Source organism: Hirundo rustica, chromosome 5, assembly GCF_015227805.2.
Source record: "Hirundo rustica isolate bHirRus1 chromosome 5, bHirRus1.pri.v3, whole genome shotgun sequence".
Taxonomy (NCBI): domain Eukaryota; kingdom Metazoa; phylum Chordata; class Aves; order Passeriformes; family Hirundinidae; genus Hirundo; species Hirundo rustica.
Window position 1 is genome coordinate 44,393,343 of NC_053454.1, and position 25,505 is coordinate 44,418,847.

Sequence of the window (25,505 nt, forward strand, 5' to 3'; positions counted from 1 at the left end):
GTAGCCAATACAGCCAAGAATTCTACTGCTTTAAGGCCAACATCAGCAGTTTTCTTTGGCACAAATACTTTTTCTTGCAGAGATTCAGCAGACTTGGTCTCTAAATGGTGAGAGGGAAAAAAGAATGTCCACCATCTGTTCCAGCCCTGAGGGAAACAAACTTTTTTGGCAGTATATAGTTCAGGATTTAATTGCACCCAAAGCCAATACAAATACATGCAAAAATATAAAACATCACTCCTAGTGAGTGGTAGTTTTGTATAATTTTACTTTAGCTTATGTCTTAGGGCTACAGTTTAACTTATTTTTGCTTTAATCTGTTTTTCTTTATTTCTGTTGTTTGCTTTCAACAATTTTAAATTAAAGCCACATTATCATTTCACATAAAGAGAAAGCTAAAGGATCTAATCAGATTTCACCACCAGTTTATCAAATTTTATTTACTCTCTGCGTGAGTATCAGGAGAAGTACAGTTGCTAAGGCCAATGAGAAAGACTGGTTTCTTCATGAAAAGTAAAAACTTGAAAAAATATAAATCTTATACATTTCATATAAATCATTATAAATAATCAGTAACAAAGCTCTGGTTTCAATGACAGCAAAAGGGAGAGGTTCAGAGTCAAACGAGAAGAAAAATAAATTAGAATGAGGTAAAACCTAACTATTTTGATTTTCTGAAATGAATCTTTTAAAATCAGTTTCAGCTGGAGGCTTCTTTGGGCCATTCTATATACATTTAAATATGAGCCACATTTGTTTTATCTCAGGATAAAGTCTGATAATATAACCTACTTTAATTGCACTTTATGTCAGAAGAAGTATTGTATAATCGACAATTCCATGACAAAAAATGCTGTAATTAAATCACTAATTATAGGTTTCTGTCAAACATTAAATTATTATCTTTTGTTTGCAATGTTTTCTGTTACAGAAGTAACAGTAAACTGGTTACAGTGGTATAAAGACTTTATTTTTTTTAACTAAGGCAAATGCAAATGCCATTGCATTGTATATATATGTAATGCCACGCATTGCATATATTCTATTTAGTACCAAGTCCTATCTATGACAAAATTTACAGAGTATACTGCCCAAATCTTCTTTAGAAAGTGCTTGTGGCTACTTTTTTCCTGCTTGCTTCTAGTACTTGTTCATACTATAAGTTTAAAAATTAAAAACAAGATAACATGATAGTTGCCATCACAAGCATGGTGGCAGGAAGCTTTCTTTGTTTTGTAGTCACAAGATGAGACAAATCAAAGGGAAAAACTGGAAGTCATCTAGTTAGCGATCTACTAAGAAATATAATTTGGAAGCATCTGGCTGTTGCATTTCATTGCTTAGATTCTGCACTATTAGATTCCAAGAAAGTTGAAAAAAATAGAGTTGAAAAATATCTACAGATATGGACAATTTACCTCAACTAGCTACTGTCAACTGAGTAGATTAAGTTTCTTTAAATCAATTTCCTTTCTCAGATTCTACCAGGGTGCTACATGCTAAAAACAAGCAAATAACGCTGAAAAGGCAATGCTAAATTTCTAGTTTAGTTTACTGTAAACCCCACCTACCATCCTATTTTAAAAGAGGGTAAATGGCAAACCACAAGAGAAAGCTTTTTACTTACAGGTTTTATCCACTGTAAATTTACTTACCCCATCCATTATTAGATACTAGAGCCAGAAATGGAAATTAAAAATCATTTTTGCATGCCTACTTCTCTTCAAAATATTCAGATTTTGTAAAAGAAGCTACGGCTTTTTTGAAGTTGGTATACCATACACTAGCCAACTTGAATTACAAATATCATGCCAATGCCTTGTATATGTATCCAATTGCTAATGATTTTTAAAGGCCAACAATATATTCCATCAGAAAAATTTCCCACAAGACCTAATGATAATTCTGACATTATTTAATTAAAACTTTTTAAAGTTTGCATTAGACCAACCAATGTTCAGTAGTTTAAGACTGTGTTTTAAAATTTTCTACCAGTGAAAATCTGTGATGTCCATAGAACCATTTCTTCATGTGGTATCAAACAGCAGTGATGATCTTACAAGAAATTTTAAACTTCATTAAGTTTGTACAGAGATAAGCTAGAAAACACTAATTCTTCATAACTTCATGAATATAGAATACATAAGAGGTTAGAGCTGATTAATAAATTTATCCCATCATTAAGGGCATTGATATACAAAGACTGGGACTGTTCCAGACACTAAAAATAAAGGATGTCTTTGCAGTAAATCTTAAGCCAGGTAATAAAAGCCAAGCCCATATTTCTAACTTGTTTCAGGAGTTGCCCCATCACATATTTTAGAGGTATGAATTCAATGAAAAGGAGGAAAGAGAAAATAGAGTTCAATACTTTAGTTGCAAAGGGATACAATATCACCAACAGCAGTGAAGCAGGGAATGTTGAATGTCTAGTTTTTAAATTAAGCTTCTTATATGCATGTTCTCATAAATATCTTGAATTTAGCTTCACTCTGCAGATCTAGCAGAAGATATTACATATGTTAGCCTTGCATGCCAGTGAGTTTAAACAATTTAAGGCAACACTGGGGAATTTAAGAGAGATATTTGAGACAAATCTTGCACAGATGTTGGAGAAAAACTCACCAGTTTTCCAAATCTCATGAGCAGTGGAACTCAGAAAAATGAACTGTGTGGGGAAAGCAGAGTAGAGGAACACTGCTAAAATTTAGTATGGTATCAAAGAGTATTAAAAAGTTTTCTACTAGTTAGAGCATCACTTACCAACAAAGTGCTGAAAGAGGTAGCACACCTTCCAGTAACAGTGATTTTTACCACCTTGTGAATCCGCAATTACTAATGTTATCTCTGCACTAATTCAGGATTTAATATTAATTTCTTAAGTGTTGCACTAAAGTGAAGATATGTAGATCATAGGCTGGATTATTAATCTAAGTCTAATAGTTCCTATGTGCTATCAAACATTTTAAGATCAAGCAGAAACCTTGAGTTCTGAAAGATTTTTTCAGATTTTTTTTCACTATACAGCATGTGTTGAACATAATTCTGGAGTGACAGCTGAAGCTTGACACTTTATTGACACTTAAGGGTATATGCAGAAATTTAGCCCTTCAGAAAGAGTAATGATATTTTTGAGAACTTCAACAGAGAAGCCAACTGATAGCCAAAGTAAAAAAGCAAATACATCTTAGAAAAAAGTTTTTGCAATGAAAACTCTGGATTGATAGTCAGATTAAAATCCTAATTTCTTTTGAAAGATGGCTAATTATCAAACTTAAATAATGTGTTTAAGATTTATATAAGACAATATGAAATATTTCTAGAAGTGAAACTAAAATGACAGACTTATATGCTTGTTTTTGAAGTAAATGAACATCAAATAAGATTAAATAAATGTTAACACTTCTAAATGAATGTGCCAATATTTTAAGAATCAATCTAAGATCATCTAGAGCCCAAATCAAACACAAACAAAAAATTAAAAATTACCACCTTTGAACTAATCCTGTGGAAGTCACTGTAGAGACTAGAGAGGCATCCTAGATATTTTCTGTGGGATAGTTACTATTTAGTTCACTTCAACTAATTCCCCCAGCACTCTTTAAAAAGGAAAAGCCTATAGGCATGCCCCTACTATTTACAGTCTGCTGCTGAAATCCTATGTAGTTTTACTCACAGGATCTGCTGTATGTCAAACAAAATCTTGCTTTGAATTTGTTGCTGCTTTCTTATTTCATAATTTTTATTTCTTTTCTTGGAATACAAAGTAGTTTACTCATATCCTCTCTTAGCTTGCCCTGATGATTTTGTAAGATGCCTTCATATCTTTTTTAAGCCATTTACTACTTTTGTTCACACCTGGTAATGTCTCCTCAACTTTTTCCAGTTTGCTCATACTTGTTTTGAATTTGTCCATAGTCAGCTCTTGTATTCTGCCCTTAACATCTTAGTATTGGGAGCAAGCTTTCCAAACTATGTTTCTACTTTGTCTTTCAGGAACAGTCAGGGGAACAGCAAATGTTGTAGAAGTCTGTAGATATCTAGATATCTTAGTAATAGTTGTAAGCTGTCTGAAGCTCACAGACTTTTTAACAGATGAAAATATTCACCAAATGAAAATGAGACAAAAAAAGAAAGATAAGAGATTAAAATAAAGTTAATATCATAAGGCTGTCACAGAAACTACCTACAAGTAAAAAGCTTACATATGAAGTAAACTTTATTCTAGAAATATTCTATAAAATTCAAAATATATAGGATTATTTGCTACATTCCTGAAGATTCAAAGCAAATTGCCATTTGTCATAATGACTGAGTGTATCACTGTATGGAAATAAATATAACATATACAAGAAGCTCAGGGTGCATAGAAAAGACAAAATGAATTTGTCTTGCAAATTTTTTAATCTCCCTCTTATATTTACTGGCCTGGGTTTAGGAAAATGGAGTAAAAGAAGTGAGCACAAAAAAATATAACTGAAGCTTATCTGATGTCTTGAGAATACCATTCACAGTCTAGTACATTGTTCCACATGAGTCCAACTGAACTTTACAGAACCTGAAGAATAATGTTTCCGTCCTTCTAAGTTCTGCACAAAGCCATTAATTTCACAGTGCCACTTCACAGAATAAAGATAAGGGTGGAGACACCAAGTAAAATACTTCTAGGCTATTTGAATCCCCATCCTCTGGGGCTTGTAAAAGGTACGGCTAGCAAGAGTCAGGGAGGAGTCAGTCAGGAGTGACAAACACAGACGCTCCTATGGCTTTTCTTACACCCAGCAGAGGCTGCTCTGAAGCACAGAAGTATCTGGCTTGAGAACATTCAAGACACTGGAAGCAGAGAGCATGCAGAGGCCACCTTCCCCCTGCATGCACCCATGCTCATGCTCTGCATGAACTACTTATTCACCCAGCATATAAAAGAAAGCATATCAGACTTCCCAGCTTATATGGTCAATATCAGATCTAATGAATAATCTAAGCTTCAAACTTTCAATTTTGTCATTAATGTTTCCCTTAGGTCATCATTTATGTTTCCTCTTCCCATCGCTGAACACACCATTGTGGCACTTGACCATCTCCTTTTTTTTTTTTTTTTGGTCCTTGATGTGAATATCATTCTTAGAAAGTTCTTTAGATCACAGGATCTCACAGGATCACAAAATATTTTTCTAAAAAGTTATCTTGCTTTATTAGAATAATCGTAAATATTTTATGTTCTTAAGATTGTTCAGGCTTGAGAGCTCCTCTGAAAGTGATTGCAAAATTTCCATTCTCTAACATCCAGTTACAGGACACTGGACTTCACTTGAGGGAAACAGAGAACTCTACAGGTATACAAAATACTTCTAAATTAAATTCATAGAAAAGGGGATTATAAGTAATTAGCTTCTCTGTAGAATTCATTTTGCATTTATATGAAAAAGAAACTGAGACAGTTTATTGACTAACTCTCAGGGTCACAATTGGCATCTAAACATCTAACCAAGCCAGTAGGAAAAATCGTTCAGTGTCTGATGCATCATGACATGCCAATAAGTAACTGAGGGAATAATTATAGAAGTAGTGGAGGAAAAGTTATTTCTAATTTAGTGTGGCCATTATCTTGATCCATGCGAAGAATGTAACATTTGCATAACAGGCTCAAACGTCAAGGAAAAATTTTCAGCTTCAATTACTGTTTTGCCTGCATTCCACAGGTATTTCAGAAAAAGGGATTATTTAATTTGGTGTGAAGAAATAAAGATAGCAAGTGAGAAGAAAAATAAAAAGGGGGGAAAAAGGAAGTAGTCCAATGAATCTGGAAATAAATAAGCTACAACAAAAAGCAGATAATGAATCAGAATTTGAAGTTTTAGTTTCAAAACCAGCGTATCAGCAGAATACAACTTTGACACAGTTTTCACTGCCTCAAAATGTATATATCAAATGTTTCAGAAATGGCTCTCTGTGAAGGACTTGATGCTTTTTGTCTGTGTACTATGCACAGCTTAGCTAAGACACACATTTCTTGGTGATTTTAATGGAGTTTCAACATATAAGCCAAAGATCTCTCTTATTTAGTAAGGCAATCTTTAAACTCCACTTAGCATGTAAGTGTTTAAAAGGGCAATTTTCAAACCATTAAGTGGAACTCATGATGTTTGAGATCAACTATAAATCATTTGGTTACAAGATGTATTATTCAAATAATTATAGGTACCTAGTTACTATTGTAATGTTATTTGGTTATAGAGAACATTAGCTTTTAAAATTTTATTCTCCAGACACAGAATACAAGTGTTTTCTGGTAAGCTTACTCATTTAAATATGGTATATTTCTCAGCTTCTCTCATCTTTAGCTCCATACCCAACCTAAAACTTAAAAGTTCTGCATCAAGAAATATTTCCCCCTGAAGAGGGGAGAACAGAGAACCCTGTATGAGGACTTGAGGCACAAATGCCTCAAAGCATGACCTTGTTAGAGATAAAATACACACACGCAAAAGCAGCTAAGTACACAGTAGTTTGATCTGAAAATCAATGATTAGCAATGAACCACAAATTAAAAAGATTTAACTGCTGTCATAATATAGTCGCTGTTGACAGTGACAATCCTATCATGTAGCAACATCTTGCAGGCACTCCTTCCCCTCACACCCTGCCCCAGTTAAGACTAGTGCGAAAGCCTAAACAAAGTGCTCATCATACTTGTTTTCTGATCTTCTTTGAATTTTTATGGCCTTAGAAACAGGTCCTTGAAATGAGGTCATTTGTGCTAGAGGATGTGAGCTAAACTAACAAGGAGGACAAGTGGCAGTGCCGTTCTGTCACCATCAATAGTGATTGGGTTCATCTTCTCTATCCAGAAGGAACACCACTGAGGGTTTTTTCCTACTAGGTTTTTAATATTTTTGGCCTTCAGCATTATTGAAGGCAATCTACTAGTAGTTAGCTTAGAAATGTTTTGTAAAAGAAAGAAATCATACAAAAATAGCTTGACATCTTCTGGCCCCTTTACCATATAAATGCAGTGGATGTTGGAAGACAGTTACAAAAGATAGATGATGTTGGAAGATAATTTTTCATTACCCAGACTTCATTATCACAAAAGGCAACAATGCTTTAACAACACTGTGCCCTACTACAGCAATGAAGCAGGTGAAGTTAACAGAAGAAATTGAGATTGATAAGGCCCATATACATGAAATAAAGAACAATAATTGTCCCCATCTCATCTGTTTAACATTATTGAAGAACATAACATGAGAAAGAAGGAAAATGAAATATTTTACATTATTTTTTGGCATGTAGTTATAGCCCTAATTAGAGAACTTGATAAATAACAGCTTTCAGAAGGCATCTCAGATAAGTCACTCAGATATCCTAGTTCTTTACTGAAGACTGTAATTAAACCTCTGTTTTTACTTTTTTAATCCAGCATCTAAATTTGGCATATGAAGTTGAACCCTTCAGATACTCCACTGTCCAAAATGACAAGAGTGAAAGAACCATGGTGAATTTAAAACATAAAAATGAGCTACCAAAACTTAAGGCAACCTGAAGTACTGTCTCATTTCCATAAATAAATCTCTATTCTTCTAAGGAGAAAAAATGTAGCAATGCTATAATTTTTCCCACACATGCCCTGAAACTATTTGTGTTTGATACACCATACTAAAGAACTGAAATTAGCCCCATAAATTTGACCATTCTGTGGTTTTCTACTGTCACTTCTTCTATCAGAGTACTGCATCATCAGAGTTATTTAAAAAGAGATTGTGATTGTTAGGATGGAAGCATTCATGCTTTGTTGTTATTGCACAAACCATTCCCTACAAGCCTACTAGAATCCCATTTTAATTTTCCACTACCTCAGAACACATGCTATGTACTTAAGGCCTACATATTGGGATGATATATCGATTTCATACAGGGTCCACAGTTAGTTTTGAACAAAGTTTAGACAATTTCCTCACCCCCAGTTAAACCTATGGATAACTGCATCTCATCATTTTTTGATGAAGTTGCTGAGCTTATGTTTTCAGGAAGCACTAGAAAGACTAATAAAAAAGGGCATTATTAAAAAAATTTCCCTTCCCAGCAAAGCCATCCACCTTTTTTAACCAGTGAAAACACACTCAAAAACTGTTGAAGTAGTCACAGATATTCTTATTCAAGGTCTGCACTGGCAAAGTTCCAGAAACTCACAACGTGTGCTCAAAATAAAAAAAAATAATAATAAAAAAAAAATAATAAAAAAAAGGCACGTAGCACTTGTTGACATTGTCAGCATAAAATGCTTAGCATAAGCTGTATCTCTCCGAATTCAGGCTGGCATCTCTTAGCATTCAGAAGATTAAAAAGTAACAAATCTTGCATGCTTTGATGAGTACACAAGTAAATTTTTCATTATCGAAATTCAAAGCAAGAAAAATCCATTTAGCCATGAATAAGCTGCTGGTCTATCAACTTCAACACCAAATATGAGCACAAGTCCTGCAACCTTCCAAAACCCCTCTGAAATCCTAAATTCCATCTTTCATGCAACAAAGATTAATATCCTTCAGGCTTTGGGATACAAGTACATTTAGATGAATGAGGTCAGCAACCACATTTGTAAGGCAAGCTGCCATAGATTAGTTTCTAAGAGACAACTGGTTTATTCAGGTTAAAAAGAGGTGATTGCCCAGAGCATTGAGTATAAACAAAAAGAAAAAAAAAATCCATAAAGCAACTCTGGAGTGCAATACTTACTGTATTAATTTTTCAAATGATTTATTCACTGTACACTCAGTGCAGATGCTATAGAGATTTAATTGAACAGCTTGAAAACACATACCCGATAGCAATGTTCCAGATATTGTTCAGCCATGCTTACCTTTAAAGAAACAGTCTTCATTGTGTACAATGGTGATCTTTTGCCTTTTCAGACAGGCAGCTCTGTGTACTTCGCAGTGGTTTTCATAGAATTCTCCATCAGACCCACACACAGGTTTGTAATGCGGCTTGCAGCGCTCCATGCACAGACACTCGGCTTGGCCAGTCTTCCCATGCACAACGCAGTGCCGGCCCAGACCACAGTACTTGTTTTCACATGATCCAAAATGGCCATCCTGACCAAGATACCCTTAGAAAAAGGAAAAAAGAGTTTTTATTTAATAATTACATTCTGCTTAATTGCATGCAAGATACAAAAAGGATTGATTTGAGTAAATGAAGCTATGCCTACTATGTCTTTTGTTACATCCTTGACTAATACTAAATATAGGTCAGCCTGATGTTAAAAAAATTTAATCTCTTTATTATGACCTTTATACTTTTAATCATTGTCATAGGTTAACTGTAATTTAGAGCAAGATCTAGTAATAAGAGTTACTCCTCATTAAAAAATTCATAGTAAATCATTACTTTTTAAATGTGTATTTAAGTCCATCACCTTAAGACCGCTATTACTGTTGCATGCAATAGAACAATGGATTTTCTAGAATTTAGCCCATAGGATGTCTCATATTGAAAGGGACCCATAAGGATTGAATCTAATACTGTGGTCCTGAATCTAAACCATGTGATTAATAGCCTCTTCCAGAAGACTGATGAACGCTGACAGGCAGATAAAACAACATTCACACATCGAGACTGATCCATAAGAATAACTAGAGCTGAATTGGAGCTCTGAATCAATAGGGAGAATTTAAGAACAAAAAATTACAAAACCTCTATGGTGGCATTACAATGACATTTCAGGAAATAGAGCATGGAAGAGCAGGACTGATACATCAAGTGAATGGTGGCTAGAAGGAGTCACATGAACCTCTAGAGATATTTCAATGATGACAAATATGATTTGGATAGCAAATAGAGCTTTAAGAATTCTGCAGTAGAAATCGAGGAGTCTGCTGGCCACAACCTTCAGCTCCCTTCAACTCCTAAAATAAGGATATGGATTGCCTACACAAGGCTACCAAAGCCATCTGTCTGCTTTCTAGCCTGTGTTGCTGCCACTATGTAAGATAAGCACTATTGTCAGTAGATCTATTGGTGAAAAGGGAAGTTCAGTACACATTAATATTTCCTTACTATATCCCCAGTTTCCATTTTGACTACCATAGAACTAAATATGGCTTCTTGGCAAGAGAAAGTGTATGGTGCAAAAACGATGTGAAAACGAATGCACAATTGTCAATTGCAATTACCGATAAATAGGTTTTATGATAATATAATTGTGTCATAAAATACGTATAAAAATACTAAAACATCTCAAAATGTGGGAATAGACACTGACCTTCACAGTTACTTAATTTTATTCTCTCGTTTCATACTCCTAATATCCAGAACAAACACCTGGTATCCTAATTCCTTGCAATACTTTTCTAATCCTCACATCCTAGCTGAATCCATCCTAACCCATATCAAAATAGCATGAAGAAGAAAATCACAGTGCATAATTTGGTAGTAATTTGGTCATATTAGATTAATTTCCCAAAGTGAAGTGCTAACATGTCAATACCATAGCTTGAGGTACATTTCTTCAAGCTACTGAGAATTTATGTTCTTCACTTCAGTGGCAGAAATAAAGCTTCACCATTTTTGCTTCTGAAGCCTATGGTTCTATTAGACAACAATGCTTTGATTTCTTGCTTTTTCACACAGCACAAATTTTCTAGGCAAATGTACCACAGAAACCACATAACTATGAAATTTGGCTCTAATGACATGCTTTCACTATATATCATATGCTTGATAACAGTTTCAGCACAAAGTTGAGAGGACTACATATTCACCTCAGGTGTTATATGGATGATACAACTACGACACAGTGATTTTTATACACATGCAAAGATCAGAGTGACGGTGGGTTTACCTGCTCATGCACCAAAATTACTTCAAACAGGAAAACCCATGTCAACATTAAAATTTCCCCTTAAATTTTTTAAAGAATTCCTCCTTGTGCTGATGTATCACCACTATACATGAGCAACAACATTAAGTGTCAGAAATTAATGCAAACAAAATTTCCCTACTTCCTTATATTAAAGCTGAGCTCAAATAAAGCTTTGCAATATCCAAGAGTGCTTTATAGCACAGGTCATGTATTCATGTTACAGAATCTAAGAACTTCTTTGAAGTGATAGAACTGTTACAGTTTGAGGAGAACATACATAAACCACTATTATTTATGCTTTCTGAATTGAAGATAAAGATCTCAGCTCTCCATCGGACAACTGCTCTGAATTATTGCGAGGTGTGTGGTGACTCAAAAATGTACTGTGCTGTATGTTATGGAAATAGAACTAATTTAAAACTTCTCTTGGGACTTCATCTTAGTACTATAATTGAATCTGATGCCTGAATGCAAAATACCTTCTTTCAGATAAGGGAGAATAATTTGCATTATATAAATTGATATTTATAATACTGGTATTTGTCAACATATACCAATTATGTACAGCAATAAACAAGCAACTTTTCTGCCCTAATGAAAAACTATATTTAATATGAAATGTTTTATATATGCCTTCATCTTACATCATTAACTATTCTAAAACAATACATAAATTTGCATTCATCACTGCTTCTATAGACTTCAATTGAAATCTGTGGTAAAATTCCCATTGACCTCAAGAGAAGCAGGATTCTTTCTCCAGATACAATCTGAAGCCTTCAGTCAATGTTAAGTTATAGCCTAAAGTTTTAGCATGTTTAATGGGCACTTGCTGTACTGAGAAGGAGCAGCTATGTAGTGCTTCCAGTGGTTCACAGTACATATTTAAGAAAAAACAGTTAGAAGCCTACTCTGAAACAGTCCACCAAACCGCGGTTATCAGATTACCAGATCACTCAAAGCAAAGAAATAAATGAAATCCATGTAATTCCGAAACAGATGATAAAATGCTCACAGCCATAATTTTGAATTAAACACACACCCAATTACAAAAATGTAAACAAATCAATCTAAAGAGGTAATGGGATATACCAAGAAATGGGTTCAGATATGAGTTAAAAAAACAAATGAACAACCAAAAACCAGCTAAAGTAAAATCAGCTTCTGCTGCTTTTCAAGTCCAAATTGCATAAATCACTATATTTGGCAAATCCTTCATTTTCTTTTTTGTTTCCAAAAAAGGTACTTCCATAATTTTAATCTTGGAATAGAAGTGCTACTAAGCTACAGGAATCTTTCCATTAACAAAAGGGAAACCACATTTTAAACCAATATGGGCTGTGACATGCAGCCCATTCATGAATGCCTGACTATTTTGGTCACCATCCGGAAATTGACACTATTACTTTTCATTCTTGGATTTATTATTATTGGAGGTATACTTTTGATACCTTGATAATGGGAGGAGTATTTTTCAGTTTGTTGAGTATTTTTAGGGGATTTTTCTGGTTGTTTGGTTGGGTTCCTTGAATGTCAGTATAGCTAAATCTCCTGGGATAAAATTGCATAGGGTGCAGCACCCATTCAGGAGACCATCATCATCACGAACACTGACTTTTTCAGAAGGCTATTGTTCTACCTAAGCACTTGGTTTTAGAAACTGAATTAGTCTGAGAAGAACTTAGGATGCAATATTTAGATATAACTCAATAATTTAGTTGAAAAAGTAAGCAGCTCAGCATATTCAATATTAAGAGACTGAAAGCCAGTAAGTCAGGAAGACAAATAATCTAGCCATGAATACAAATATTTTTTCAGCAATTGTTATTGCTTATGTGATGATAGGCAAGTCTACATTTCTCAAATGTCACAACACAAAAACAGGAAAGCACGTACCCATATGAGCTATGTACTCTGAATTTTCAGCTAAAAAAAGTATTATATTTACACATTTTGAGAGGATCTACAGCACTACAGGAAAGAAAATGTACTTTGTTTTATCTGAAAGTAAGTCGGGAAATGTTCGCATTACAAACCATACTTTAACAATTATCACTAAAATGTGTTACACCCAAAACAGTCAAAGCAGTCGCATGGATTTTTCTGATTCTCTTGAAATTTAAAGCTCTAAATAGATACCAAATGGGAGGGCGGAGTTTTTTTATTTTTAGACAGTAGAGAAAGTAAAATTATTTTCATTTTTAAGAAAAGAAAAATTAATATAGATAGTTTCAAGTTGTCAGTTGGGATTCCTCATGCAGGTTTACTATTTAAAGGCTACTTCAACAGCATCTATAGATGAGCAAGCTGTAGGTCACAATTTGATTCATTTACATCTGGGAATTAAGCTGATGTTTTAGCATGCAAAAGACTGACAGAAATACACACAGATACTTTGTTGTTTATCAAATCAGTTTATAGAAATGATGCACAGTGAAACTTTGGAAATTCATGAGAGTATGAATCACCACATTCTACAGTTGGCCCTGGGCTTGAACACACACACAGACACACAGGCTTTCTGCATGCTGAGAATTCTCTCACAAACTCAGATTGTTTTCTTATTTCCCTAACAACATAATTTACATACATGGCTTCTATCCTAACTTGCTGCATCACCCACATGTCATTAATAGAAAGCAGTAGCTATTTTTCACAACAATGTGCAGATATTTTATGTTCAAATAACTCATGGTAATTTCTGAGGTCAAAAGACTTGTGGTCCCATTCCCCCCTCTTCTATTTAAAACCATTCTGTAAATGACAATTCCACCTCTACAGCTATATCTTTGCTTAATACACTATCTATGAAAGTCCCAACCAAGACTGTAATGCTTATTTTAGTAAGTGTTCAGTATATTCTCAGATTTTAGCAGCAAATAAGATTGATCACCACCTACCATTAACACTTGTAGGGCATTAACACTGAGCACGACCCCAGCATGAACTGAGAATCTACTCATAAATATTAAAGCTCCAGACTTTTTCTGTTTTTGAACTGTAGTATTTTAGCAACAATTCTTTAACAATTTTTTATTTCACTAGCCAGAACAGCTCGTAATTACATTGACTCAACATGACACTAAATCTGCACTACTCATCCAGTACTCCTGGTATATAAAATTCTTCAGAAATGTAGACTTTTTTTTATTTTGGTTAGGAATATTTTGAGCAGAAGAAAAAAAATTAAAGAGAAGAGCAGATTATTTGAGAGTAAATAAAAAATTGTTCCAAAATTTGTCAATATAATGATTATAGCAATGAATTTCCAACACTTAACAAACATCTTAACAAACTAAAGAGAACTAGTGGTTCAAAGATAGGAGGATGAAAAGCAAGGTCAAACAAAAGCCATGCAGGGGCAGGATAAGGAGCTGCAGCTGCAGCCCATGGCTTTCAGAAACAGCCCCTTGCACCTCACACCCCTCAGCCCTGCTCCTACCTGCAGGAACGAAAGAAAATCACACACATGGCTCACCACTATCTCGTTGTGTCATGGTTTCCTTTCAGCACCAGCCACGTAAGCTGCAGCGCTTTATACAAAAGTTTATTCTGCCTGTGTATAAAAAGTTTTTTGCTAGGTCTTGTACTATCCTCTCCTCCCTTCTTCCCTGCCTGCCCCCTCTGCCCTCAGACACATGCCTCCCTTTCCTCCCCCTCCCTCCCTCCTTCCTTGTAGGGGCACTGGAAGTACTGTAAAGACTTCGACCTCCACAGAACTTGATGGAAATCTTCTGGTGGGCTCAGTATTTACCAGTAAGAACCAACTAACAGCAATTGACACAGGCATTACGACTGTATAGGATTTTTGCAATCTTAAGAGTCAAGCCTAAATACACTTAGGAGAATAGGGGTGAATATTCAAATAAAGTGATGAAAGTGCCACACTTTTAAAGGAAATAATATGCAAAACTACAGTAAGAAAAAGGAGAACAAAATAATACCAAGTAATATCAGGGAGAGCTGTAAATGCTGAATTACCTAGCTATTAACCTGAAATATTGAAACCTCCCATAAAAATGTGCGTGTCAGCCAGAAAGTCAGGTTAGCAGCTTTGCCCGTATGAATTTGTTTTTCTTGCCAGCACTTAGAAGTCATCTTCAGCAAAATTCAGGGAATTTAGTTTTCTCAGAAAAGAGAAAAATCAAATCATACCTCCATTTCTTGAACAAAATTGAAGACCAGGGAAAAAAAACACCACATAAGAAAACAAGAAGAAATTATAATACAACCAGAACTACAAAAAAACCTCTTTTGCTTATTAGGCAGAAACATTTCCCCCTCTATAGAGCCTTCACCTACTCCTCTCTCGTCCTTGTGGCAACCCCTTTATAGGCTTGCTCCTCTCCAGGTGCCCACAATCAGGGGGTTCAGCAGCTGCCCGGCCCTTGCCTTCTGCAATTACAAAGGCTTTCTATGTCTTCTGCCTCTGTAAAGTTTCTTGCTCACTAACAGGGCTATTAAACACCTGTTTGATATCAGAGCAAATGCCTGTGACAACTCCACTACAGAGCCTTTCCTCCGGTGAGGTGTCTGCTCAGACTTCTGCCTGTACCAAATCCTGTTTCACCACCCAGGTGGTGCTGAGCAGTGCTCTGGACCCATGCCCAGCAAGGTCCTGTGTGTCACCTCACACAGCCCAGGGCCCTGCCAGCTCCCTCAGGTGACATTACTGTGCCAGTGAGGATGGGATATCATGCTCATGGGAACCAAGAAGGAGTTGCTCAATTCTCTTTCACTGCTAGATGATTCTTGGTCACAATACTAAACCTTGTAAAAACCTCCTTCATTAATCACTCTCTCTTTGTATTTGACCAGCGACCATTAAATTTAGAAGATGTCTGTGGGCTCCAGATATGCTCCTTGCCTTACACAGGGGAAATGGAAAAGACAACAGGTCTGACACAAACAGCTGAATAGATTTGGATTAAGAGCACTGCTGGCTCTAAGTGTAAATATAGACTGATGTTCTTTAAGCAGTTTCAAGCCAGCAATTCATTACTTTCAATTAAATCCTTGGCTCTGATAGTTTTTCTCACATATTATCTTAATCTTTTGAAAAATGTTTATAATTCATTTAACATCAAACCAGTGGCAGAAAGAGTTTCTTTAACACAAAGCAGGGAACAAATTACATGTTCGCCTCATCACAGATACATGGACCTTTATTCAAATGGTTGATTGCTTTTCAATTGCAGCGCAGCAGGCAATCCTCTATCCTGCCAAACACATCGCCCGATGTCACCAAGAGCAGGAAATGTGCATCACAGCAACAGCAGTTTTGAAAAGGTCATCGTATGAACACCCTTTCACACATTTTAATGCTTATTTGAAATAAGACTTTATGAATATCACAAAGGGCTAGCTTACTTCTCAGTCAGACAAAACAACGTAATTTCTGTTGTTTCTGTTACTCAAAAGCCAAACTGATAAGTTTTAGTAACAATGGACAATCAAAATTTGAGTAAATTATTGACTAGAATTTTCCTATTACTTAGTTAAAATTGGGAAGGCTGTTAGGATTTGATTTCAAGTAACAAGGTTTAACTGCTGTATCACACAATAATATTAACTGTTCCCCTCTGGCAGCTTTCTACATGAAGAACACATTTGTCCATTTTGACCTAGAAGTATAGTAAAAAACTATTGTTTCCTTGATAGATATATATGGCTTTCCCCAGGATTAAATATGCATCTGTATGAAACAACATTATAAAGAGAAAATTTAATTCATCCCTGATCAAGTAGCTGTCATGAAATAGATAATGTAATTATCCATGGTAAAAACTAGCATACCATAATCCAGATATTATTCAATTCCTGTGTTAGGCATTGAAACAACACTGTTTTGTTGGAGTTTTTAACTTCAAAGCCCTCCTTACAGATAAATCTGTGATGTCTTTCTGCTACCTTCCCCAGGGACCTGCAATAGAAAAAGTAGCACACACACTGAGCAGCATTTCAACCATATGGTTAAAGTGCAGCATCATTTCTTTTTTAGCTTTCCTTGAACAGAAATGTCAAGTATTTTCAGTTTTACTGATGTGAAATGTTTGCTCCCAGTAAATTTTACATCGTCCATTTTTTTCCCCATTGCTACTAAGGAACTTTGCTGAGTTGACCCTGTATGCTAGCTAACTGCCCACCCAGCTGCTTGCACACTGTCACTGGAATTCAGATGGAATTCAATAAGGAATTTACTCACTAATTTCCACTGGCAGGCAGATGCCCTTCCCCCATCTTTCGGAAAACAGCAGAAGTAACAGGGCCATGTCTTAACCACCAATATTGCCCCCTCCCCACCCTGTCCTCCTCATTTTGCCCAGCTGTTATCATGGAGCAGAATGTTTTATGGAGTGGGATACCCCTTTGGCCAGTTTATCTCTCCCAGCTTCCTGCTTTCAGGGGGGCAGAGTGGAAACAGAAAAGGCCTTTATACTACTTGAGAATATTCAGTGTTGTCTAAAACTCAGCACTAATTTGGCCACCAATGAGAGTATTATGTGGGCTGCTTTCATGACAGAAAGACCCAGTACAGGGACAGTGTGGAAGCTCTGAGAGATTCTCAGGCATTAATAATCCAGCAAATGGCATGTGGGGTTGTGTGTGTTGCAATCCAAACTGTTAATCAGTGACACCTTCTAGAAAAAAAAAAAAAAAAAATTAGAAGAATATCACAATAATTTGTTATATGGAGTTTCTCATTCAATTTCTCCTACAAAAGCAGAAAGATACTAATAACTTCAATGTCCTTTACATGTGTGAAACATAAACACGTGAAATTTAATGGTGTAAAGATTATTAATGTGAGATATGATCTTTACGAGCCCTTCAGAAAGAATAGCAAAACACTACACACTGGTATATATGAATATAGCTCTCAGAGACACTTAGCTAACAAGCTTTGACACCAATGACCCATATGTGGATTTCAGAAAGGAAAAAAACCACTAACAGACAAAAAAAACCCCCAAAAGCCCAAAAAAACACCCCCAAAACAACCTACAAAAGGTAAAGATTTTACAGACAATAAGAGGGAGTTTTAAAAATGTTTCCATAAATAGTATTACCCTCTGAGCTTTGGTAAAAGAAAATAATCTTAATTATGCTTAACTTTCCTGACTTAATTTTGCCATTTTAAGTAGCTAAAAGTGATGCAGAGCCCCATTCACTGTGTATACACCTCCTATCTGTTTTGTTGGGTTTTTTTCCCAGAGCAGACTGATTCAATATGCTCCATATATTCAGCAAAGTTTTTTCTGAAGATGTTAGAATTAACCCAAAATATCTAGAAATATGAAAAACCACACTGAAAGCTAGGCAGTAATGACACAAAAAGGCAAAATGCTATTCCAGACCACTTTAAGAAGAGAAAATTGCTCTATGAAAAGAAAAAAATATATGGAAAAGTGTAGTATCAAAAATCTTTATCTTGACAGATGAGAATAGTCTACATGAACAGTCCACTTAGAATTATTTTTACATCTATGTATGTCTATTAAAAAATACCTGATAAAGCAGAGATGTCCACCCCCAAAAATATATAAGTGATTACTTTCACAGAAAATAATGCCCAAATGAGATGATTTCGTCAACTAATGTGACTACTGATATATATATTTATATATTTATATATTTATATATTTATATATTTATATATTTATATATTTTGTTTGTTTGTTTGTTTGTTTGTTCTGAGACCGAAGATATTTTCTGTGAAATATTTTTCCTAGGGAAAAAAAAAAATAAAGTATAGTCTTCCTGCTAAACCTGAGTAACACAGTTTCAATTTTATATCCAGGAGTCTTTATAGAAATAGTTTGCTATAGTATCGATTATTCTCTTCCAATAAATATGTAAAAGCAAATTGAAGCCAAAATGCAAACAGCCTTACCACCAACTACACGGAAAATCAATCTTATGAGAAAACCATATATATCTTTATGCATGAGAAAGCATTTAGCTTTCAACAAAAAGAAAAAAATCTAGTCAGATATTTCAACTGTCATGTTTTTCATATTAGTTGATACAACTTCTGTCTAGTGAGAAATTGCCCTTCTAAACATGGAAAAAAATACTACTTTTTTCACAGATAATATTAGAGTTTGATAAAACCCACCAGCACTCTACATAAGAATTTATCTAGGGCTAGAGCAATAGATGATCCTTAAGCATTTAAGAAATACAAGCTACAAAACTAATTGTACCAAAAAAAAAAAAAAATTCTAAACTACTGTTCATTAGAGTGCTGTCCTATAAGAACATTTCTAGTGATCCATAACTTCCACACACCTGGCTCAGCTGCTGCATTTCTTCCCACCAGAAAATGGCAGAAAGTTAAACTGAAACCTATGGTCACTACAGCCACCAAATCCCTGTGTGTTGCTTCAGTAGTTCAGCTACTGAAGTACAAAAATGTTTCAAATGAATGAAAATGAAAATCCTGCTATAATATTTGTGGTAAATGCAGTTTCTAAAAGCAAGATTAACTTTCATGCCCTTTAGTAAAGCCAAAAAGTTTGCTACACGTCATACTTTCTTAGGTAATTTCAAGAAATCTACGAAATGAGACACACAGATATAAATTCACTCTTTATAACTAGAGAAATAAACTTTGCTATGGGAATAAATATTCTGAGCTACTATTTTTTTTATTATTATTATTATTTATTTAACTGAATTAAAAGTCATTTCAGGTCACCAAAGCCTGATTATGCTTGGCAACCCTAAATTATTAATTGAAGCAGAAATAAATATTTCATCACAAATCCTTTGAAAGTAGCAATGCCTTTGAAACTAAATTTTTACTATTGTTTTACTCATAAACAGTTTCGTTGAATGACTGAAATTATAATCCACAATATATTTTCCTCTATTCTTAAAGACTGCCCTTACGACATTTTGAAAACTATCAAAAAGCCTGAGATCTATGTGACATGACTCATTAGTTCAAAGTTGCTGGGATAACCCAGATAACTGACTTTGTTTGCCATAAAACAGTTACCCCTTGACACTATACATTTATCCTTATGCACAAGCATGACTGAATTATAACTGAATGATTTTCTTTTCAATACTACACTGCAAGGTAACATTCACATAATCCATTTTAAGTCATGGCAGAATTTATTTTACTGTCTTAATTTAATTTTGTATGCAGATGAAATAGCACAGTACTACAATGTGGGGGGGGGGGGGGAGGGAGTTCAAGTAGGAATAGGAATTACTTTTAAAGCAGTTTAATCCAAAAACTGTTTTAGCTATTTCTGAAGAATTTGAGCAGTAGTGTACTTCCAGTCATATCAGTTAAGACAAACTTCTTGTTGAGTCTTCAAACCTATTTTTTAGTTCATACAGAATTTAATCTGCATCACTTTTTGAATGTTCAACTAAAGTTACAAAACATTTTAACAGCACTGCTAGACATGTATTTGTAAACAAATTTCACAGAATTCTGTTAGCACTACAATTTCTAGAAACAGAAAAATTATGGATAATGTATTTATAAAGCTTTCTGGAGATCTTGTACCTTTTTTGAAAAAGAGGTGGAAAGCCTAGAACCTTGAAAGAATGCTACATATTTTCTTTATAGTTATTTTTTATTTTCCTTCTGAATTTAATAGACAGTTTAAACAATATTCATCAATATTTATGGCCTACTTTTTTTCAACATAACTTTATTGGAGTTATTTTGTCTGGGTATGTAAGCCTGATAATGTACAGGTACTGATCTATCTTTCTCTCTCTTCTTTATCCCCCACAAGAATTATTTGACTTTCCTTCCTACATTTCCCTTCTTGATGAACATTTTTTAATAGACAGAAGTCTTGACAGTAATATTCCACTCACAGAGATACCACAAGATCACCACAAATTAACTCGGCAAGGAAAAAACCCAAAAATTCTGTGGATTCTGAATTGCAGTCAAGCCCAACTGTTTTCTCAGAAAGAGGCACACTTCCTGCCACTTGATACCTGTATGGTATGACAAAAGAGAAACTGAAAATTTCCAAGGCAGTGATGCCAGCTGAAACAGATAAAAACGTGCAAATAATTTAGCAAGGTGTTAAGTGCACCATCTGAAGTTGCGTCAGTACCATTAAATTCCTGCAGCTAACACAGAAAGCATTCCAAGTAGTAACGACTAAACTCTTTAGACTTTCAAGGTCTAGGTTTTATTTGGTTCATTTCAGCTCCTTTTTTCCCCTATCTAATTGGATTACTTGCCGTTTTGTTTTGGCATCTGCTTAACTTGAGTACTGTAAAAATGAGAAGTCATGCCGTCATACTGAACAAATGTATAACAAAACAACTGACAAAAAGTGTTTAGCAAATAGAGTGCTTTTTCTAACATTATTATCTATTAATATTGTGTTTTAATAAAAAGGAAATATCTTTCTTGAACATTTCTCAGGGATTATTTATTGCCTTTTATTTTAAAATAATATGCAATATCATAACAATATTTAAGAGACACCTTAAAAGACAATACACACCATTGGAAACAGCAGATGAATAATATATTACTTTTTTTTCCCCCAATTTTCAGTTCAGTCCCTAGAATATAATGGTCATCAGCAACAGCCATATTCCTATTCTCACATCTGCATTCATAGTTAAGATAATTCTGGCTACATTTAGTTTATATTCTTTATTTCAATGTGTGAGAGGGAGAAAGAATCTTCAGTCCAGTTCAGACTTCTAGATGGATAATCACCAGCTTAGAAAGAACAGTCATTGTAATGCTTTTAAAAATCAATTTGGCATAGAACCATCGAATCATTAAGGTTAGAAAAGACCTTTAAGATCATTGAGTCTAACTGTTAACCCCACAGTGCCATCTTCACCAATAAACCATGTCCTCAAATGCCACATCTACATGTTTTTTGAATGCTTTCTGGTATGGTGACTTTGCTGGACAGCTAGTTCCAAAGACCACTCTTTCAGTGAAGGAATTTTTACTATAATCCAATCTAACATACACATCAATGCAACTTGAGGCCTTTTCCTCTTTTCCTATTGCTTTTTACTCGGAAGAAACCAATCCCCACTTACAACAGTCTTTCAGGCAGTTGTAAGGAGCAATAAGGTCCCCTCTGAACCTCCTTTACTCCAGGCTCAACAACCCAAACTCCTCAGCAATTCTCATCAGACTTGTGCTTCATTGCCCTTTTCTGGAGATACTGCAGAACCTCAAAGTCTTTCTTGCAGTTAAGGGGCTCAAAACTAAACACAGTATTTGAGGTGTGACCTCACCAGTTCTGAGTCTGGGGGAATGAACACTGCCCTGGTTCTGCTGGCCACACTATTCTAGATACAAGCCAAGATGTCATTGGCCTTCTTGGCCACCTGGGCACATACTGGCTCATGTTCAGCTGGTGGTCAACCAGCACCCCCAGGTCCTTTTCTGCTGGGCATTTTTACACACATTCTGCCACAAGCCTTTGACACAAACACAGGACCCAGCACTTGGCCTTTTTGAGTCTTGGCCCGTACAATTGGCCTCTGTGGAGCCTTCTGCCCTCCAGCAGATCAACACTCCCACCCATCTTGGTGTCATCTGAAAACTGACTGAGGGTGTACTCAGTGCTCTCGTCTAGATCATCAATAAAGATACTAAACAGGTCTGGGGCACATACAGAGCTCTGGGGAATCCCACTAGTGACCAATCCACCAACTGGATGCAACTCCATTCATCATCACTCTCCAGGTCTGGCCATCCAGACAGTTTATTGCCCAGTGAAGAGTATACCTGTCCAAGCCATGGGAAGTCATTCTCCAGTGATGAACTCAGATTTGATGGAAGACACAAAGTCAGGAAAAAAATTTAATTAAAAACCTTAAGAATGTGATTTAAAACACAGATAAAATATAGTAGATCTTCAGGTTTCATTTGTTTACCTGATTCAGCCAAAGCATTTGTAAAAAAGACATGTCTGTGTTATGATCTCAAATGTGGTAATAAACTGCATGTCCACCATGACTTGTTTTCAGTACCAAGTTATTGGAAATGTTTTCCAATAGTAAGAATATCCTTCTATGCATATGACATAACATTTCTTTGCCAGTATCTTAAACATAAGAAAGATAAAATAATTAAAGACCTAAACATCAACCATTCATATTTTAACCTGCTGTTATTTCAAACTTTTATCTGTTCTAGACTTCAACTGAACTCTCCACTTTAGTTTGTGTTATTCAAAGGTTTTGTGTGGACTTTATTTAAGCATTCAGCGATCATGCAGAAAATAGTTCATCTTCTGAATGGTTACTGGTTTTCAGAACAAAATAAAACCCAGAAGCCTTGTATGGAATAGTAGGGTTTTTCCTCTTCAGTACAAAAATGAATAAATAATTTTCCAGTGTAAAGTAAAGCAAGGATGTGTGTCTTCTTTACTGCTTTTCCACAAGAGCCTTATTTTACATAGCTTCTCTAATATATTCCATGGAAAACCAATTTGGTATTTATTCAGTCAGGTGTAAATTCTGGGCCTTGAAAAGCCTGAATTCCTACTCTAAGAAAAAAATAAGAAAATAACCGTAAGAGATTTGGAGATAGCAGGAGGAATTGTTTCTTGAGATCATGAAGTTTTGTAAGGAAGATGAATTCCCTCAAGCATGGTAATTCTTGAAAGAAACACTAGTTACTAGGACTGCAATGTGCAAAAAGACTATCATTTCTACGTTCCCTCTAGAATAAGAGCAACAGTAGAAAATAATAACCTAAACAAACTCACTGTTTATTTTTCTGTTACTATTGTTGAACAATTCTGAAAAAAACTTGCTGAAAAAGTAGTTTCCCTGAAGAACAGATATAAAAACAAAGCAGAAAAGCTAACTGTTCCAGGCCTGTGAAGAAATGGGAGGAAAATACAAGGTTTATAGACCTAAACTGAAGGAGACAACAGTAGAACACCCCAAGGCCATGACTATTCAAGTGTTAAATAAAAATATGAAATGAAATAAAATGAAATCTAAACTCTAAAAGACAGCATTGCAAGTATGCATAAAATAATGCATAATTCATCTTATATAATGTCTCAGAAAATGAACTCAAGTAGCATTAAAAACTAGATTTACTTTAATGCTGGTGCTGATACAGACCTTCAAGGATAAACATCAACAAAATCTGAGGCTAAACTGAAAAAATGCTTTTTATGAATAAGTCTGATAACATCTACCATCAGGCAAATACCTCTGTATCCCTATGTTAGTGTGCATATCTAACTGTTTTATAAACTCTGAATTCCAAGCTATTACACAGCTGAATTTATGAAATACTGTCATGCACTGTGTTCTGAGTACAAAGTATATAGCAATGTATGTAATTCCGAAGAAGAGAAAACAAAGGACAGTACATGAGGTGAGAAAAAGCTGCTATTGACAGCTATTTTTCAAGAATGTTATAATATAATACACATGGCTTGTCCTTAAACAGGGAAGCATAAAGAGCAAAGGGCACATGCATTCTTCTTTGTAATGGAAAACGTAGGATGTTATTCTGGAACTCTCTGATTGTTTTTCCTAATACTGCTATACTTCCTGAAAAATAAAATGGAGATGTAGCAGGGTAAAAAGAAATTATTTTCCTCTCATTCCTCAAGAAAAAGCTGCTTTATTGCTCTGACTCTCGCCCATTCTAATAGTTGAAAAAAGAGATAGTGGATCTTTTGGGGGAAATAAGGTGTTCTGGCCTAACTTTTTTTTTTTTTTTTTTTGTTCCCTCCAAAAACTTTCTTTCCTTTCTACTATCTTCTCATTTGTTCCAATGACAGAGAAAAGAAAATTCTATCTTTTTGAGATTCCCAGTTTACAAACAGCTACACCTTTAGTCAATCAAAGCTTGCTTAATGTGAAAAGCTTTGGCAGGTAGCTTTAGTATTCTGTATTTATTTCTTTCTAGCTCTCTGGTAGAACAATAATGAAAACAATTATTACATGATTCTGGAAATTGTGACAGAAAGTCATGCTTCTATTTGAGTCCACCTAGGCCAACCTATCTGAATGACATTCCTCCAAACAATGCACGATAGGATGAATTTTGAAATATGTTTTGTATTCCTGCTATGTGAGAAATGAAGAGTTTGTAAACGTATGTATAAGGATTATATGAAGATGAGAAGCAGGCTATCGCAACTCCAAAAACTAAAAAGTGGTGTGGAACAAAGAAAGATGCTTATGAATTTCTTTGAAAGCAGACTGGCTGCCAAATGAACTGATGATCTGGAGGTGAGTCAAAATATCTGTTCTTAGAGAAGAAGAAACATTCAAGCTTAATAAAATTTCTCTGTACAAAACTCCAGTTTAAAACTGTATATTTATATGCTTAAGTTTCAATCAGATTCAGTTTCCTTTTTAAGTACAATATTTCTAAGGAATCAAAAGGAAAACTGCAAAACAACACCCAGACCACGTTAATATCAACAGATAACATGGACAAAGCACAAACCACTGTTCATTAAATAGATCCTGAGAATAAAGGCAACCTTAAATACACAGAACACAAAGATCCCTTCAAGAAGCAGTGAGCGGCTTTTTCATGGAGATCTTTGTTTCTATGATATGGGCACAAATTTGGGGGAAAGTGTCATTGCTCACCTATTTTGCTTAAAGAAGAAAAGTCAGTCAGTTGACAAAA

General features: G+C 35.1%; 1 protein-coding gene across 3 annotated transcripts in view; it reads right to left on the reverse strand.

The window, feature by feature from the left end:
- Positions 1-25,505, reverse strand: part of FSTL5 (follistatin like 5) — a 423,037-nt gene that overhangs the window by 179,824 nt on the left and 217,708 nt on the right. For all 3 annotated transcript variants that reach the window (XM_058420632.1, XM_040065515.2, XM_040065517.2), the window contains exon 4: positions 8,864-9,112. In XM_058420632.1, the coding sequence (XP_058276615.1) occupies positions 8,864-9,112 (249 nt within the window). The remainder of the gene's footprint in view (positions 1-8,863; positions 9,113-25,505) is intronic.